Source organism: Heptranchias perlo, chromosome 2, assembly GCF_035084215.1.
Source record: "Heptranchias perlo isolate sHepPer1 chromosome 2, sHepPer1.hap1, whole genome shotgun sequence".
NCBI classification, from domain to species: domain Eukaryota; kingdom Metazoa; phylum Chordata; class Chondrichthyes; order Hexanchiformes; family Hexanchidae; genus Heptranchias; species Heptranchias perlo.
In genome coordinates, this window is record NC_090326.1 from 167,204,923 (window position 1) to 167,223,486 (window position 18,564).

Below are 18,564 nucleotides of genomic sequence, written 5' to 3' on the forward strand. Positions count from 1 at the left end.
GTCTTGTTGAAGTTGTACAGGGCATTGGTGAGGCCACACTTGGAGTACTGTGTACAGTTCTGGTCACCCTATTATAGAAAGGATATTATTAAACTAGAAAGAGCGCAGAAAAGATTTACTAGGATGCTACCGGGACTTGATGGTTTGACTTACAGGGAGAGGTTAGACAGACTGGGACTTTTTTCCCTGGAGAGTAGGAGGTTAAGGGGTGATCTTATAGAAGTCTATAAAATAATGAGGGGCATAGATAAGGTCGATAGTCAAAATCTTTTCCCAAAGGTAGGGGAGTCTATAACGAGGGGGCATAGATTTAAGGTGAGAGGGGAGAGATACAAAAGGGTCCAGAGGGGCAATTTTTTCACTCAAAGGGTGGTGAGTGTCTGGAACGAGCTGCCAGAGGCAGTAGTAGAGGCGGGTACAATTTTGTCTTTTAAAAAGCATTTGGACAGTTACATGGGTAAGATGGGTAAAGAGGGATATGGGCCAAGTGCAGGCAATTGGGACTAGCTTAGTGGTATAAACTGGGCGACATGGACATGTTGGGCCGAAGGGCCTGTTTCCATGTTGTAACTTCTATGATTCTATGATTCTATGATAAGGAAAGACTGAAAAAGGGAAAGAGCCCCACAGTTTAAACCACAATGAAAGAGTGTGTTAGGCTGGGAAACAGTGTGAAGAATCTTGATTTCAATACAATAAATATATAAAGGATGAAGAGCATGTAGAACACTTTGGAGTTTAGGGAAAATGTAACATGAAGTTTGGAATTACCCAATGTGACTATTCAGTTCGCACCCTTCCCCTTCAAACCATGGTATTTGTTGAACAGAAGACCACACTACTGCAAAGAAATATGTTACATTGTTTATTTTAGTGGAGAGATAATACAGCACCCTTCGAAAAAGTAAACACTGCCTGTCTGTAGTGACTAACCAATGTCAGTAACAAAAATAAGTTAACAACATATATAGATTAAAATCTGCACATATGATTATGGAAGCGTTTTTGCTCCCCTAAAGTGATAGGAGATTTACAGCTTGTAGTACCAGTGGAAGTAACGCTACCTCTAAAAGTCACTGGCACCCCTTGACTGCACAGGTGGCCAAATTAAATAATTTGGTTATATTGCGACTGGAGTTTATGTGCAGCAGTTGTTTGGAGTGGTTATTTGGACTGCCTTTTTGGCCGTTTGGAGCCCTGCTTTGTCCATCTGGAGACACAGGATATGGGCTGTATTCCTTGGCGAGTAGCTCTAACAGACACATTAGCTAACATGCAGGAGATATAATGCCAGCTTCTGTTGGTGTTATCTCTGTCATGTCATGCTGACCATAAAAGGCCACTTCAGACGATGGGTCACGTAGTAACTCCTTGCTCCCTTTATAGATTGTCCACACCCCTCCTTGACTGAGTCTGGTGATACCTCTCTACCTTTGATACTCGTGAAAACTGAGCATTTTTTTTTACCACTACTGACATGTAAAGTCAGGATACCTCTAGTGGTAACTCCTCTCGAGGGGCTGAATGGCCTACTCCTGTTCCAATATACCTCCCAACTATTGGCAGTGGCAAAATAGTGCCAAACTTTGAAAAGGCCAATCCAAGTAATAAATTGTTGAAACATACCAGAACCTGCTTTAATAGATCACTTGTCCATTAAGAGCCCCCACCCAAAGTCAGTTTTATAGATAAGAAAGAAAGAAATTTGCATTTATAAAGCCCTTTACAACCAATTAAGTACTTTTGAAGTGTAGTCCAGCGACTGTACTGTAGGAAAAACGGCCGCCAATTTGCGCACAGCAAGATCCCACAAACAGCAATGAAACAAATAACCAGATCATCTGTTTTACTGATGTTGGTTGAGGGATAAATATTGGCCAGGACTCTGGGGAGAACTCCTCTGCTCTTCTTCCAAATAGTGCCGTTGGATCTTTTACGTCCACCAAGGAGGGCAGACGGGGCCTCAGTTTAACGTCTCACCTGAAAGACGGCACCTCCAACAGTGCAGCACTCCCTCAGTACTGCACTGAAAGGGTCAGCCTAGATTATGTCTCTGGGAGTGGGACTTGAGCCCACAACCTTCTGACTCAGAGTTGAGAGTGCTACCACTGAGCCATGGCTGACAATTTTATGTCAGATGCTGTTATAAATAGTTTTTTTTTGTAATGATAAATTTTATAGTTTTGGAGACATATAAATTATATACATTACAATAAGTACAGGAATTACAGGTGTGCTTCAGCTGCGGACTGGATACATTTGTTGAGTCAGAGGCGCTGAGTTTTTTTTAATACATGTGTACTTGTCACACAGTTTTAAAGTTCAGTTCATACTGCCTTCAGATAGAAAGTGGGGTTTGATATAACAATGGTAGTGTGTAAGGAGCTAATGCCTAGCTTGCCACAACTTGGCCACACACTGTTCTGATGATCTCAGCAGCTATCCACGATAACCCCAGATCCCCTTGTAAGTTAATACTCTCTAACTTATATTCTTACTGTATATTCCCCTCCGCACACTCATCAATTTATCCACGTTAAACAATAGCTGCCACTTGTTAGCCCAACTTCCCAATCTATCCAGCTCCCTCAGTATTTGGTCCACCTCTTCTGCTTTATTTGCAAAGCCCCCCAACCCCATCTTTCTTTGCCATCACCAGCAAATTATGCATCTTTGTTTCTGTCTCTACTTTCAAATCATTTATGCACATTGTAAACAATAATAACCCAAGCACAATCGCTAGTCACATAATGCCTAGTCATTAAGGATTGGCAATAAATGCTGGCCTCGCCAGCAACCCCACATCCCATGAACGAATAAAAAAAAGAATGCAATGCCTTTGTACAGTTATTCTTTGTTTCCTATAATTCATCCAATTTTCAATTCACTGCAGAAACTCTCCCCCCACTAGTCAATTCTGTGCCTTCCAATCTTGTAGACCAATTTCCTGCATGCCACAATGACAAATGCTTTGCTAAACTCAAAATATCGAATGTCTGTTGAGTTTTCCTTGTCCACCAGGTTCATGATTATTTTGAAGAACTGCAATAGATTTGTCAGACATGAGTGACCTCCCATAAAGCCATGCTGGTATCCTCTTGTTATTCCTTATTTTTCTAGGTGTTTAATTATTCCCTCCATCAGGATGCCCACTAATGTTTTACCCACTGCAGATGGCAGGCTCTCTGTCCTGTAGCTCCCAAGGTTATCTTTATGCCCCATTTTAAAAATATATACAAATTGGGTTGGCTGATCAAATATTACTCAATAAATGCGTTCAACCGCCAACTTTACAACCACAGGCCACTGCACTGCAGTGAGAAAGATTAAAAAGAGGACTACAAAAACTGTAGTCCTCTTCAGAGCAAAACAAGTCTTTGCTCTATCCAAATTGGATTTGGTCCTCGTAGAGCGACAGTAGGAGTAGGACGGCCCAGCCAAGAAGTAATCCCACATTTTGCAGAAGAAATAGAATCCAGGCATTTTTGCTCTTTGCTTGCATCATCTCTGGGAGCTAAAGGAAAAGGGAAATAAAATGAGAACTGTTTTCCCAAACAAGCTTATTGTTTCTATGTCTAAACATAGTTACATTATACCCAGTCAGTGGAAAGGGCAGGCTTGAGTGTTGAATCCCTGCCTGTTCCCATTCTTATATCTATTTAATCTAAAAATTTTCTTGCAACTGGTCGCGCTTTCTGATGTCACATTTCTTAGTTCCTGTGTGTCACGCCATGCCTTGTGATACTTAGTGACACCTGGCTACCTTACGTTGTAAAGTTAACATTAATTACCTTGCAGTATAGGTCTGCCAACAGTAGGTGTCAGTGCTGTGCCTCCTTCCTGTCTCCCAGCTGACCTTGGCTCCCAACCCAGCCTGTACTTTTCTTGGTGGCCTTGTAGCTTAACCCTGCCCCTCCACCCTGCTCTTCTTCTTCGCCCTGCCATTTGCTCCCTGACCCATGACCCAATTCACCCCCCTCTTCATTTTTACTGGCCATTTAATGTTTTTTTTCCCCCCATGCGACTTCTACTACCCCAGTCTGCCCCTGTCGGAATCCTGGCCTTCCCCTCCCATGCTTTCTATTTCCTTAAGCCATATTGTCCATTTAAATTTCACAAAGTTTATCATCAGCTCTCTCGGCCAAGTAAAATTTTTATTTAACCTGTGATTATACCTATCGATTTTCAGTTCTGAGGTCAGGGAGATGGGGGCAGAGGGAACAGGGAGAGATGACGTGATTAGAAGACACCACAGAGCTCAGAGGAACAGACTGGAGCAGGCACGAGGATTAGGGGGTTAGAGGACTCCCTGCGAGCAATGCGAAGTGAGAATTCCTCCCAGATGTTGCAAGCCTGCAGTGGTGTAGCAGTAAAACAGAGGAAAGAGAAGTGTGGGGTCCAGCTTTTCTGACATTTCATTCAATTTATCCAAGCTCATTCGTTTCGGAGTGGTTACATAAATTATTCTGGTTGTGATGCTACAATTGAAATAAGTAGGCCCTGATATACCCTCCAGACTGCCATCCAGTACAGGAATTGTGCAGTACAGTGAGAGGCCTGCCACAGTGGAGAGGAACACCCACTGCAGCACCAGAATAGATGGGGATGGCCTTAGAAGAGTCCTGAAGATTGTAGTACTGATTTCACTGAAGGTTCACTCGGTTAATCCCGGGGATGAGGGGGCGGACATATGAGGAGAGGTTGAGTAGATTGGGACTCTACTCATTGGAGTTCAGAAGAATGAGAGGCGATCTTATTGAAACATATAAGATTGTGAAGGGGCTTGATCGGGTGGATGCAGTAAGGATGTTCCCAAAGATGGGTGAAACTAGAACTAGGGGGCATAATCTTAGAATAAGGGGCTGCTCTTTCAAAACTGAGATGAGGAGAAACTTCTTTACTCAGAGGGGAGTAGGTCTGTGGAATTTGCTGCCCCAGGAAGCTGTGGAAGCTACATCATTAGATAAATTTAAAACAGAAATAGACAGTTTCCTAGAAGTAAAGGGAATTAGGGGTTATGGGGAGCGGGCAGGAAATTGGACATGAAGCTGAGTTCGGATCGGTCAATGCCCTGTGGGTGGCGGAGAGGGCCCAGGGGCTGTGTGGCCGGGTCCTGCTCCGACTTCTTGTGTTCTTTAGATTCGTGGTTGGGATCAGATCAGCCATGATCTTATTGAATGGCGGAGCAGGCTCGAGGGGCCGATTGGCCTACTCCTGCTCCAATTTCTTATGTTCTTATGTTCTTATGTTCTTATGTTCTGGGGCTTTCAGCAAGTAAGCGTTTAGGGCCTATGTGGAAGGAGAGGATGCTACCGCTAGGCCCTCTCTCGCCGTCCGTAACTTCGAGGGCTTGCTATTACTACCCCAGGGACTACCCAACCCTTCTCCCGACAGTCCCTGGGGTCAATGGAAATAGAAGCAGGAAGTAGAACAATCGGGCACTGTGCCTGGCCTTGCCTGCCCACCGGCATTTACATGTGGCTGGAGGTGAAGGGATCACCAGCCTACCCAGCTCGGGCAGGGCTGAGTGTTATTTTTCTCTAATTTCCACCACTATCCCATCGTATTTGTGGCGGGATTGTGGAGAAAAATCTAGCCCAACATCTCTGTTTCATCTCACTCTAACACCCAATAAGTGAAGACATCACCTGGTATGGCACTAAGCCAAACAGACCACATGAGTCGATTTGTAGACTGTGCTGATTTAACTGATATCAGCTGGGTCAGTATTTAGGGTATACATCCTTAATTACACGTCTGTACGCACACATGAAAATATGAGCAGCAATAATCAGATAAAGTGTTAGTACATAAAGATATATTTACCATATCCGCAAGAGCAACGTATAGGAAGAGTCCTGTCGCTACAGTAAATATCCATTCTTGAACTGTCTCATCTGTTGCAACAGCTAATGATATGTAGAGTCCAATGAAGGCAGTCAAGGCACTGCCAAAGTTCAGGAAAACAGCTTTCTTCACAGAAATACCAGAATGTAACAGAATTGCAAAATCACCTAAAGTATAACAGAAGACAAACTCATTATTATTGTCAGGAGAATCTGTCAAAATAACATTCAAGTGAGACCATGATGGCATAACGCTTTGGGCCCTCTCATTGAATACACAGGCACCTTTGAAAAGCAATACATTTCCCCCCAATGCCCTAAATTTGATGCCCTCTCAGTGCCATATTTTGACTCAGAACGGCAAGAACCATTCTGTTTTTGGTAAAAACTATTCCAGAATGCTGGTTCAGTTCCAGAACACAGAGAAATATTCCCAAAGAAAAGAAAGACTTGCATTTATATAGTGCCTTTCATGACGTCAGCACGTCCCAACACGCTTTACAGCCAATGAAGTACTTTTGAAGTGTAGTCACTGTTGTGATGTAGGAAATGCGTCAGCCAATTTGCTCACAGCAAGGTCCCACAAACTGCTATGCGATAATGATCAAGATAATCCGTTTTAGTGATGTTGGTTGCGGGTTAAATTTTGGCAAGGATACCAGGAGAATTACCTTGCTCTTCTCCAAAATAGTCCAAGGGATCTTTTATGTCCAATTGAGAGGGTAGACAAGGCCTTGGTTTAACGTCTGATCCAAAAGATGGCTCCTCCGACAGAGCAGCACTCCCTCAGTACTGCGCTGGGAGTGTCATCCTAGATTTTATGCTCAAGTCTCTGGAGCAGGACTTGAATCCACAACTTTCTGGCTCAGAGGTGAAAGTGCTACCACTGAGCCACAGCTGACACTTCTGTTCCAGAATAGTATTGTAGAATAACAAAACCAATTTCAAAATGGCAGGGAACGCTTCTGAATGGAAATGACCATTCCAGATAGCAGTAATAATACAGAGTAACACAAACCAATCCAAGATGTACTGAATGTAAATTCAGTACTGTATGTACTGAAGGTACTTGAAAGGCTACAAACATAGAAAATAGAAGCAGGAGTAGGCCATTCGGTCCTTCGAGCCTATTCCGCCATTCAATATGATCATGGCTGATCCTCAATCTCAATACCATAATCCCGCTCTCTCCCCATACCCCTTGATGTCTAGAAATCGATCTAGCTCCTTCTTAAATATATTCAGTGACTTGGCCTCCACAGCCTTCTGTGGTAGAGAATTCCACAGGTTCACCACCCTCTAGCTGTACTTAAAGTAGATAAGTCACCCAGTCCGGATGGGATGCATCCTAGGTTGCTGAGGGAAGTAAAGGTGGAAATTGCAGAGATACTGGCCATAATCTTCCAAACATCCGTAGATATGGGGGTGATGCCAGAGGACTGGAGAATTGCAAATGTTATACCCTTGTTCAAAAAAGGGTGTAAGGATAAACCCAGCAACTATAGGCCTGTCAGTTTAACCTCAGTGGTGGGGAAACTTTTAGAAACAATAATCTGGGACAGAATTAACAGTCACTTAGACGAGGGTGGATTGATTAGGGAAAGCCAGCACGGATTTGTTAAAGGCAAATTTAACTAACCTGATAGAGTTTTTTGATGAGGTAACAGAGAGGGTAGATGAGGGCAATGCAGTGTATATAGACTTTCAAAAGGCATTTGATAAAGTGCCGCACGGTAGGCTTATCATCAAGATTGCGGCCCATGGAATAAAGGGGACAGTAGCAACATGGATACAGAATTGGCTAAATGACAGGAAACAGAGAGTAATGGTGAATGGTTGTTTTTCGGACTGGAGGGAGGTGGTGTTCCCCAGGGGTCAGTGCTGGGACCACTGCTTTTCTTGATATATATTAATGACTTGGACTTGGGTGTACAGGGCACAGTTTCAAAATTTGCAGATGACACAAAACTTGGAAGGGTAGTGAACAGTGAGGAGGATAGTGATAGACTTCAAGAGGATGTAGACAGGCTGGTGGAATGGATGGACACGTGGCAGATGAAATTTAGCACAGAAAAATGCAAAGTGATACATTTTGGTAGGAAGAACGAGGAGAGGCAATATAAACTAAAGGGCACAATTCTAAAAGGGGTACAGGAACAGAGAGATCTGGGGGTATATGTGCACAAATCGTTGAAGGTGGCAGGGCAGGTTGAGAAAATGGTTAAAAAAGCATACGGGATCCTGGGCTTTATAAATAGATGTAAGGAATCTTACAACACCAGGTTATAGTCCAACAAATTTATTTTAAAATCACAAGCTTTCGGAGATTATCTCCTTCGTCAGATGAATGAATGAAAAGGTTCTCAAATCGCATATCTTATACTATGTTGGGACAGCATCACACCAATCAAAAGGTGTCGTTGTTATTCAAACAGGCCAGTCACGGAGAACAGCACGTCCCAGTACACTAGATATACATTGTGTCTATTACACAGGCAGGCAGAAAGAAACTCAAAATGGCAGAGAGAGAGATAGAGAGAGAATTTTAAAAAACATATAATTTTTTTCCCCCTTTTTTGCTGGTGGGGTTACGTGTAGCGTGACATGAACCCAAGATCCCGGTTGAGGCTGTCCTCATGGGTGCGGAACTTGGCTATCAACTTCTGCTCGACGATTTTGCGTTGTCGTGTGTCTCGAAGGCCGCCTTGGAGAACGCTTACTCGAAGATCGGTGGCTGAATGTCCTTGACTGCTAAAGTGTTCCCCGACTGGGAGGGAACCCTCCTGTTTGGCGATTGTTGCGCGGTGTCCGTTCATCCGTTGTCGCAGCGTCTGCATGGTCTCGCCAATGTACCATGCTCCGGGGCATCCTTTCCTGCAACGTATGAGGTAAACAACGTTGGCCGAGTCACAGGAGTATGAACCATGTGCCTGGTGGGTGGTGTCCTCTCGTGTGATGGTGGTATCCGTGTCGATGATCTGGCATGTCTTGCAGAGGTTGCCGTGGCAGGGTTGTGTGGTGTCGTGGACGCTGTTCTCCTGAAAACTGGGTAACTTGCTGCGAACGATGGTCTGTTTGAGGTTGGGTGGCTGTTTAAAGGCGAGCAGTGGAGGCGTGGGGATGGCCTTAGCGAGGTGTTCGTCGTCATCAATGACATGTTGAAGGCTGCGGAGAACATGGTGTAGTTTCTCCGCTCCAGGGAAGTACTGGACAACGAAGGGTACTCTGTTGGTTGCGTCCCGTGTTTGTCTTCTGAGGAGGTCTATGCGATTCTTCGCTGTGGCCCGTCGGAACTGTCGATCGACAAGTCGAGCGTCATATCCCGTTCTTACGAGGGCGTCTTTCAGCGTCTGTAGGTGTCCATCGCGTTCCTCCTCGTCTGAGCAGATCCTGTGTATTCGTAGGGCCTGTCCATAGGGGATGGCCTCTTTGACGTGGTTGGGGTGGAAGCTGGAAAAGTGGAGCATCGTGAGGTTGTCCGTGGGCTTGCGGTAGAGTGAGGTGCTGAGTTGCCCGTCTTTGATGGAGATTTGTGTGTCCAAGAAAGAAACCGATTCTGAGGAGTAGTCCATGGTGAGTTTGATGGTGGGATGGAACTTGTTGATGTTATCGTGTAGTCTCTTCAGTGATTCTTCGCCGTGGGTCCATAGGAAGAAAATGTCGTCGATGTATCTGGTGTATAGCGTTGGTTGGAGGTCCTGTGCAGTGAAGAAGTCGTGCTCGAACTTGTGCATGAAAATGTTGGCGTATTGGGGTGCGAATTTGGTCCCCATGGCTGTTCCGTGTGTTTGGGTAAAGAACTGGTTATCAAAGGTGAAGACATTGTGATCCAGGATGAAGCGGATGAGTTGAAGGATGGCGTCTGGAGATTGGCTGTTGGTGTTGAGTACTGAGGCTGTTGCAGTGATGCTGTCATCGTGGGGGATACTGGTGTAGAGTGCCGAGACGTCCATCGTGGTGAGAAGTGTTCCTGGTTCAACTGGTCTGTGGGTGCTGAGTTTTTGTAGGAGGTCTGTAGTGTCGCGACAGAAGCTGGGGCTTCCCTGTACGATGGGTTTCAGGATGCCCTCGACGTATCCAGAGAGGTTCTCACACAGGGTTCCGTTGCCTGATACGATAGGACGTCCGGGTGTGTTGGCTTTGTGTATCTTTGGGAGGCAGTAGAAGTCTCCCACACGGGGAGTACGTGGGATGAGAGTGCGTCGGATGCTTTGAAGGTCTGGATCGAAGGTCTTGATCAGTTTGTTGAGCTGGTGGGTGTGTTCTTTGGTCGGATCTGCGGGTAACCGTCTGTCGTGTTCCTGATTGTCCAGTTGTCGGTATGCTTCTTTGCAATAGTCCGTTCTGTTCTGTATGACAATGGCTCCTCCTTTGTCCGCTGGTTTGATGACGATGTTTCGGTTGGTCTTGAGAGCGTTGATGGCGTTGCATTGTGCTCGGGTGACATTCTGGACTGTCTTCTGAGTGCGCCTGATGAATCTGGCATTGACGCATTTCCTGACAGCTTGGGCATACATGTCAAGCTGAGGGTAGCGACCCTCCGGAGGAGTCCAGTTTGACTCTTTCCTCTTCGGTTGCTGTACCGTGGATCCCTCTGTCTGCTGTTCTGGATCATTGATTGTCTCATTGGGTTCGCTGTTGAAATCTTGGGGTTTGTGGTAGAATTCCCGGAGCCTCATTCTCCTGATGAATTCCTCTGTGTCCGCCGCGAGACTAGTGGGGTCCATTTTGGTGGTGGGGCAGAAATTGAGCCCTCGGCTGAGAACCTCGATTTCGTCTGGTTGAAGGGTGTGGTCGGACAAATTGATAATAGACTTCCCTGTGGTTGTAACCGTGGTACCGGGGGAGGCTTGGTTGATGCTGGTGGTGATGCCGAGTTTCTCAAGCTTCCTGCTCTTGGTTTTCATGTAGGCAGTGTAGTTCCGTTGCCTCGTCTGTTTGGCGGTATATCGTAGCTGGTCTGCTGTGTCCTGAGTACAGGTTGAGAGTATGGACTCTATCTTGGTTTCGAGGTTGTGGCGTCTGCTGTAGAGTTGGTGTATGAGATGGTTGCAGAGTGTGCGAGAGGTACGGCGGCAGAGTCTCTCAGCGTAATCCGAGTTGTATGTGGACTTGAGTGGGTTCTTGATCTGTAGTCCTTTCGGGGTCTTGTCTGCTTTCTTGCAGCTCTGTAAAAACTTGATGTCTGTGTCGATATGCGCAATCTTCATGGAGATCCTTAACACTGTGAGCCGGCAGTTTGTGGTGTCGATAGTAGCCGGAACAGCCATGGGGACCAAATTCGCACCCCAATACGCCAACATTTTCATGCACAAGTTCGAGCACGACTTCTTCACTGCACAGGACCTCCAACCAACGCTATACACCAGATACATCGACGACATTTTCTTCCTATGGACCCACGGCGAAGAATCACTGAAGAGACTACACGATAACATCAACAAGTTCCATCCCACCATCAAACTCACCATGGACTACTCCTCAGAATCGGTTTCTTTCTTGGACACACAAATCTCCATCAAAGACGGGCACCTCAGCACCTCACTCTACCGCAAGCCCACGGACAACCTCATGATGCTCCACTTTTCCAGCTTCCACCCCAACCACGTCAAAGAGGCCATCCCCTATGGACAGGCCCTACGAATACACAGGATCTGCTCAGACGAGGAGGAATGCGATGGACACCTACAGACGCTGAAAGACGCCCTCGTAAGAACGGGATATGACGCTCGACTTGTCGATCGACAGTTCCGACGGGCCACAGCAAAGAATCGCATAGACCTCCTCAGAAGACAAACACGGGACGCAACCAACAGAGTACCCTTCGTCGTCCAGTACTTCCCTGGAGCGGAGAAACTACACCATGTTCTCCGCAGCCTTCAACATGTCATCGATGACGACGAACACCTCGCTAAGGCCATCCCCACGCCTCCACTGCTCGCCTTTAAACAGCCACCCAACCTCAAACAGACCATCGTTCGCAGCAAGTTACCCAGTTTTCAGGAGAACAGCGTCCACGACACCACACAACCCTGCCACGGCAACCTCTGCAAGACATGCCAGATCATCGACACGGATACCACCATCACACGAGAGGACACCACCCACCAGGTACATGGTTCATACTCCTGTGACTCGGCCAACGTTGTTTACCTCATACGTTGCAGGAAAGGATGCCCCGGAGCATGGTACATTGGCGAGACCATGCAGACGCTGAGACAACGGATGAACGGACACCGCGCAACAATCGCCAAACAGGAGGGTTCCCTCCCAGTCGGGGAACACTTTAGCAGTCAAGGACATTCAGCCACCGATCTTCGAGTAAGCGTTCTCCAAGGCGTCCTTCGAGACACACGACAACGCAAAATCGTCGAGCAGAAGTTGATAGCCAAGTTCCGCACCCATGAGGACGGCCTCAACCGGGATCTTGGGTTCATGTCACGCTACACGTAACCCCACCAGCAAAAAAGGGGAAAAAAATTATTTGTTTTTTAAAATTCTCTCTCTATCTCTCTCTCTCTGCCATTTTGAGTTTCTTTCTGCCTGCCTGTGTAATAGACACAATGTATATCTAGTGTACTGGGACGTGCTGTTCTCCGTGACTGGCCTGTTTGAATAACAACGACACCTTTTGATTGGTGTGATGCTGTCCCAACATAGTATAAGATATGCGATTTGAGAACCTTTTCATTCATTCATCTGACGAAGGAGATAATCTCCGAAAGCTTGTGATTTTAAAATAAATTTGTTGGACTATAACCTGGTGTTGTAAGATTCCTTACATTTGTCCACCCCAGTCCATCACCGGCATCTCCACATCATTTATAAATAGAGGCTTAGAGTACAAAAGTATGGAAGTCATGATGACCCTTTATAAAACACAGGTTCGGCCACAACTGGAGTATTGTGTCCAGTTCTGGGCACCACACTTTAGGAAGGATGTGAAGGCCTTAGAAAGGGTGCAGAAGAGATTTACTAGAATGATTCCAGGGATGAGGGACTTTAGTTACGTGGATAGACTGGAGAAGCTGGGGTTGTTCGCCTTGGATCAATGACGGTGGCGAGGAGATTTGATAGAGGTATTCAAAATCATGAAGGGTCTAGACAGAGTAGAAAGAGAGAAATTATTTCCATTGGCAGAAGGGACAAGGACCAGATTATAGATTTAAGGTGATTGGCAAAAGAATGAAAGGTGACATGAGGAAAAACTTTTTTACACAGCGAGTTGTTAGGATCTGGAATGCACTGCCCGAGGGTGTGGTGAAGGCAGATTCAATCATGGCCTTCAAAAGGGAACTGGATAAGTACTTGAAAGAAAAAACTTGCAGGGCTACGGTGAAAGGGTGGGGGAGTGGGACTAGCTGGATTGGTGTTGCATAGAGCTGGCGCGGACTTGATGGGCCGAATAGCCTCCTTCCATACTGTAACCTTTCTATGATTCTATGACCTTTGGTGCATTGATTGGAGTTTTAAATACTACTCATTCTCGGTTGGAACACCTTTATTGGGTATTGTCCTAACCGCAAGAGGGGACATGAGTTCCAGGTTGCTTAAAGCACTCGCACACTCTGATGTTGATCAGCATATTCTTGCCCTGCATTGTTCTAGTACTGTTGACCTAGTCCTGCTAGTAGTGATGGAGTATCTTGGAATCCCTTTGAAGGTGGGATGACAATGGAACAGTTAAAATGGCAGTGCCTCCACTTCTCTGTTAATGAGCTTCAAATTTAACTCTGCCAAACCAGCGGAGGAATTGAGTGGAATTAAAATTAGTCTCTTGGGTTAGGAAGGGATGGACAGACTCTGTGCACATACTTCCTGCAGTCCACAAGCATACTGTTGAAACCTTTTAGTCTAAGAAAAGTGCATGACATAGGAGAGGGCCTAAAGGAAGGGAGAAAATAAAAATTTGAGGAGACCTTTTGTAATAGGAGACACCCAAGGTTTTGGAGTCCTCCATGTGTGATGGGGGGGCAAAAATACCTACTACCCTCTCTGAGGCACAGCGCACTGGTTACCCACTATGCTGTGCCAGGACAGATAAAGAGATTGACGTACCTGTGGTCCCCAACACACTTAGTTCCAGATCTCAGTAGTGTCACTATGAGTAAGTGCCAAGCAAAGGCCAGATGCTTTGAAAGAGGGCATAGGTGAAAATCAGGAGGAGAGTCACTTTTAGCCATTCTCACACACCTATTAGCGGCCAGTTTAAAGAGACCAAAGAATGGCTGAACATCTCAGGAGATTCAAGAATTGGAGCAGGGCAGAAATACTTCTTGAAGGAGACTACAGAGCTTGAATCAGGACAATTTAATGATTGTAAGGAGCATTACTTTGACCTCTATTGTCACCCCCAAAAGGTATCTTGGCTTAGAAGGGATAAAATGTTGATCCCTGTGAAAAATTCTGTGGTGTTTTCATAGAATCATAGAAAGTTACGGCACAGAAGGAGGCCATTCAGCCCTTCATGTCTGAAAAAGAGCTATCCAGCTTAATCCCACTTTTCAGCTCTTGGTCCTTAGCCCTGTAGGTTACGGCACTTCAAGTGCACATCCATGTACTTTTTAAATGAGTTGAGAGTTTCTGCCTCTACCACCCTTTCAGGCAATGAGTTCCAGACCCCCACCTCCCTCTGAATGAAAAAAATTCTCCTCAACTCCCCTCTAATCTTTCCAACAATTACTTTAAATCTATGCCCCCTCTGCTAAGAGAAACAGGTCCTCCCTATCCACTCTATCTAGTCCCGTCATAATTTTATACACCTCAATTAAATCCTCCCCTCAGCCGCCTTTGTTCCAAAGAAAATAACCCCAGCCTATCCAGTCTTTTCTCATAGCTAAAATTCTCCAATCCTGGCAACACACACGTAAATCTCCTCTGTACCCTCTCTAGTGCAATCACATCATTTCTGTAATGTGGTGACCAGAACTGTACACAGTACTCAAGCTGTGGCCTAACTAGTGTTTTAAACAGTTCTAACATTACCTCTCTGCTCTTATTTTCTATGCCTTGGCTAATAAAGGAAAGTATTCCATATGCCTTTTTACCACCTTTTAGTTTTAGTTTCTGTTTATTTCAGTCGTTGTACTGTTTCTGTTGAAGCACTAGGAAGTACTTGACGCTCCCCATTTAATGTCTAAGCACGTGAATCAGAAACATGGAAAACCCGACATAACAATTGGATACTGCAGTAGAGGAGTTTTAGGGTCTTTCTGGATAGATGAACTAAGACTGGCCTTCCTTATTCATAATTATCTTGCGGTAACGGATAAATTACCCAGAGGGGTTTGGAGTGAGTTAAAAAGCGAAACCAGATCATACCCATTTCATGAGGAAGTTCATGGCACAAAACCGCAAGTGTTGTGGCGAGTCCTGTCTTCCAGGAGACAGAGAAGGCTGCTCCGAGAGCCAGCCCATCTGCAAAGTTATGGATACCATCACCAATCACTATCATGTACGGAAGCACCCGCAAGCCTGTGGGGAAAGGGAAGTCAACAAGTTAGATATGCAAGGTGTGTAACACACTCCAAACGATGTGTTGTGATATATTTGAGTTTTGTGCTTATTCCAGTTGATTCATTATTTCCTTCAGTTACAGGATATTCTAAGATGTGGAGATGCCGGTGATGGACTGGGGTTGACAAATGTAAAGAATCTTACAACACCAGGTTATAGTCCAACAATTTTATTTGAAAATCACAAGCTTTCGGAGGCTTTCTCCTTCGTCAGGTGAATGTGGGAATCCTTGAACGTTTCGCATTTATTCACGAAACGTTCAAGGATTCCCACATTCACCTGACGAAGGAGAAAGCCTCCGAAAGCTTGTGATTTTCAAATAAAATTGTTGGACCATAACCTGGTGTTGTAAGATTCTTTACAGGATATTCTAATCCATTGTAGCTGGTTGGTCCAGTAGGCCAATATATCAACTAAGGGGATTCTCGTAGGACTTTTATTTGTATAATTATTTGTGACAGAGTGTGAGCAAATAAAGGTTTCCTCAGTATCGTTGTGTTCTGCTCGTAGATTGGTACGTATAGAACATATTGTAAAGCACCCCAGATTATATGAAGTTTCACATAGCTCACCTAACATGCATACAGACAGACAGAGCACGGAGAGCGGACTAGTCGGGCCAAACGGCCTGTTTCTGTGTTGTGATTCTGATCTAATTCTATATAACGGCTGGAACAATTGAGATTAAATTCGCTATAATATTCCACACGTTCGAAATGTGTGAAAATGATTGTAACAAAGGCCCTGAATTTCCTTGGAGTTTATTCCTCTGCCTCGCTGTAACTTCCCGGGGATTCCGCTGCACTTCCGGTGAAGTTACGGTGGCGCGGCGGCAGTAAGTCCAAGGAAATTCAGGGCCAAAATCTTCTCCGTCAGACAAGATTGAGATATATTAATTATTTATGATTTTATAAGCAAACTAACCTTTATTGGGACGATTACTGTAGTCAACTTCCAAGGACACCTCAGAGGCCATCTAAATATAGAAACATTACGGAGTGATTAATATCTAGTTGGAATACAGGAATGAAAGAGTAAAAATAGAGAGAAACACAAAAAATGAGAAAGGGAAGGTTAAAAAAAAAGGAAAAAGAAAGGAGGAACGATAGAATGAGAAAAGGAAAGCGGGGGGTGGGGGGGAAGAATTCCCTTCTTCATGGAGGAGTTCCAACGGGACAGAATTTCACCTGTCCCCCCGTAACTGGCCCGGAACCCAATTAATGTTGGCAGGTTGGGGTTCATTAAGTATGCATGGCGGGCTTTCGGCAGGATTCCAGGGGCCAGTACAAGGGTGGGGACTCTCAGCGATGCTGCAGTGAGGACACCACTGCAACACCAGAAGAGGCCAAGACCTTCAGCAGGTAAGTCTCTGGCACTCACTGGAGGGAGAGGAAGCCCCTTCAAGGCCCTCTCCCTCCATTGGAGGAACTAGGGTCCTCCCACTTTCCACATGGCAGCCCCGGGAAGCACCAGTATTGGGGCAGAAAGAAGGAAAATTCACCTGGGCCCTACCATCTCCCACCACCGTTTGCATGCGGCAAACCAGCAGCGGACCTGGCAGGAGTAGGGTGAGAGGAAGGCCTCCCCTCCCAAATTTTACAACGTTCTCTACCGCGATCCCGCCCGATTTTGGGCTGGAACGAGGAGGTGAATTCCCCCCCAAGAGCCACTGGGGGAGATAAAGAAAGCAGCGGGGAGGTAGAAAAGGGCTGGTTAAAGAGTTTCAGTCCCTGCCCCCTTGTGCAACCCTTACCAGTTCCACCTGGGATATTGTCTGATTTTTCTTTTGTTCGTTCTTTTGATCCTCTTTAAACGCCTGAAGTGCCAACACGTGGTCACAGTGATGGTGGTCATGTTCATCCTACAACCAGATACAGATCAACTTAACATGATGCAGTAGCATCAGACACAGCATATTATCTGAACTCAGGCAGCTCCACAGCAACAGGTCCTCAGGATTCATTCTGATATCCTAAAGTAGCACTTAAATGGAATGGTTAAATGCTATTACTGCTAGATAGTTTTTTTTAAACAGTCTTGCTTTCTTCCTGCTACAGTCAGCCAGCTTTTAATACCCAAGCTAGGATCACCAAACAACTACTTGCTGATTTAACTCATCCTCAACTCTTTTCAGCTGTGTTGGAGTCCTGCATTGTGGGATTTGTTCATTTAGGTTTCTCAAGCAGAGCAGTATTTACTTATCTCTTGAATATTTATTTCCACTACATCTGTGCTTGCAGGGAGGATCTCTCCGTGAATCATACTATTTTTCAGTAGCACATGGAGCCGATAGGCAGAGACACATGAACCAAGGCTCTGTCTCAGTGGATCTAATTGATGGCATGAGGAATCAGTGTTTATTCATTAGCAATCTGGGTCAAATCATGTTGGATTTCTGCAAATCTTCACCGTATATTAGTTCCATGAAGGAGTGAATGCAGTGGTTGCTCTGAAGGAGATATTCCTCCTCTTATCCTTGGCAGCCTTGTCCTACGTCAATCTATCAAGTCCACTATACATAAGGCTGTATATAGTGACACCACAAGCCACAGCCAGAATGGAGACCGCACTGCTGTAAGTGACTGGGATTGATTTTACGCACATAATTTGTGTTATGTAACTATACTCACTGCATTTTGCTGGAGAAATAATCCTGCTTTTGTAGAGACTCTGTTTAAATAGACTCTGTTTGCTGTAGTGCACAAACGCTCTGTTTAAATAGACTCTGCTGAGTAAATAGACTGTTTGCTGTAAAATAAACTCTGTTTGCTGTAAGTCCTGCCCTGCCTCTAACTCATTGGCTGACACAGTGGTGTCAATAGTCACTGCATGTACATAAAGACAGTCAGCGAACTAATATCCATTCTGAGCTTCCTGCAAGTTTCAAACTTTGATAGCATATTCCATGGTATCTTCCATAAAGGCATAATCCCTTCAAAGTACTCTGTCAGCTCTCAAATCTGTAGCAAGGTTCCACTGCAGGTTCCTCCTCCCTCCCCTCCCAATCTGAGGCAGGTGCCCCAGCTGCGCCTCAAATGGTACCAGTGCTCACCTGTTATATTTGCAAATGCCCCTCAGGAAGGTGGGACACGCTCAGGGGCAAAATGTACTTAATGACTGTACAGTGTCACCAGAGATAGCTCAGGGCTATGGAATAGATTTCCATCAAAGCAATTAATGCTCTGTTGAATATTTGTTTCCT

At 45.3% G+C, this 18,564-nt stretch overlaps 1 protein-coding gene across 1 annotated transcript in view; it reads right to left on the bottom strand.

Moving 5' to 3' along the window:
* Positions 1-868: 868 nt before the first annotated feature.
* The window catches only part of slc39a4 (solute carrier family 39 member 4), a 72,670-nt gene continuing 54,974 nt past the window's right edge, over positions 869-18,564 (bottom strand). Inside the window, exons 8-12 of the mRNA XM_067968863.1 lie at positions 17,116-17,223; positions 16,287-16,338; positions 15,168-15,320; positions 5,827-6,014; positions 869-3,514 (exon numbers count right to left, since the gene is read on the bottom strand). Coding sequence (XP_067824964.1) covers positions 3,383-3,514; positions 5,827-6,014; positions 15,168-15,320; positions 16,287-16,338; positions 17,116-17,223 — 633 coding nt within the window. The 3' untranslated portion in view covers positions 869-3,382. The remainder of the gene's footprint in view (positions 3,515-5,826; positions 6,015-15,167; positions 15,321-16,286; positions 16,339-17,115; positions 17,224-18,564) is intronic.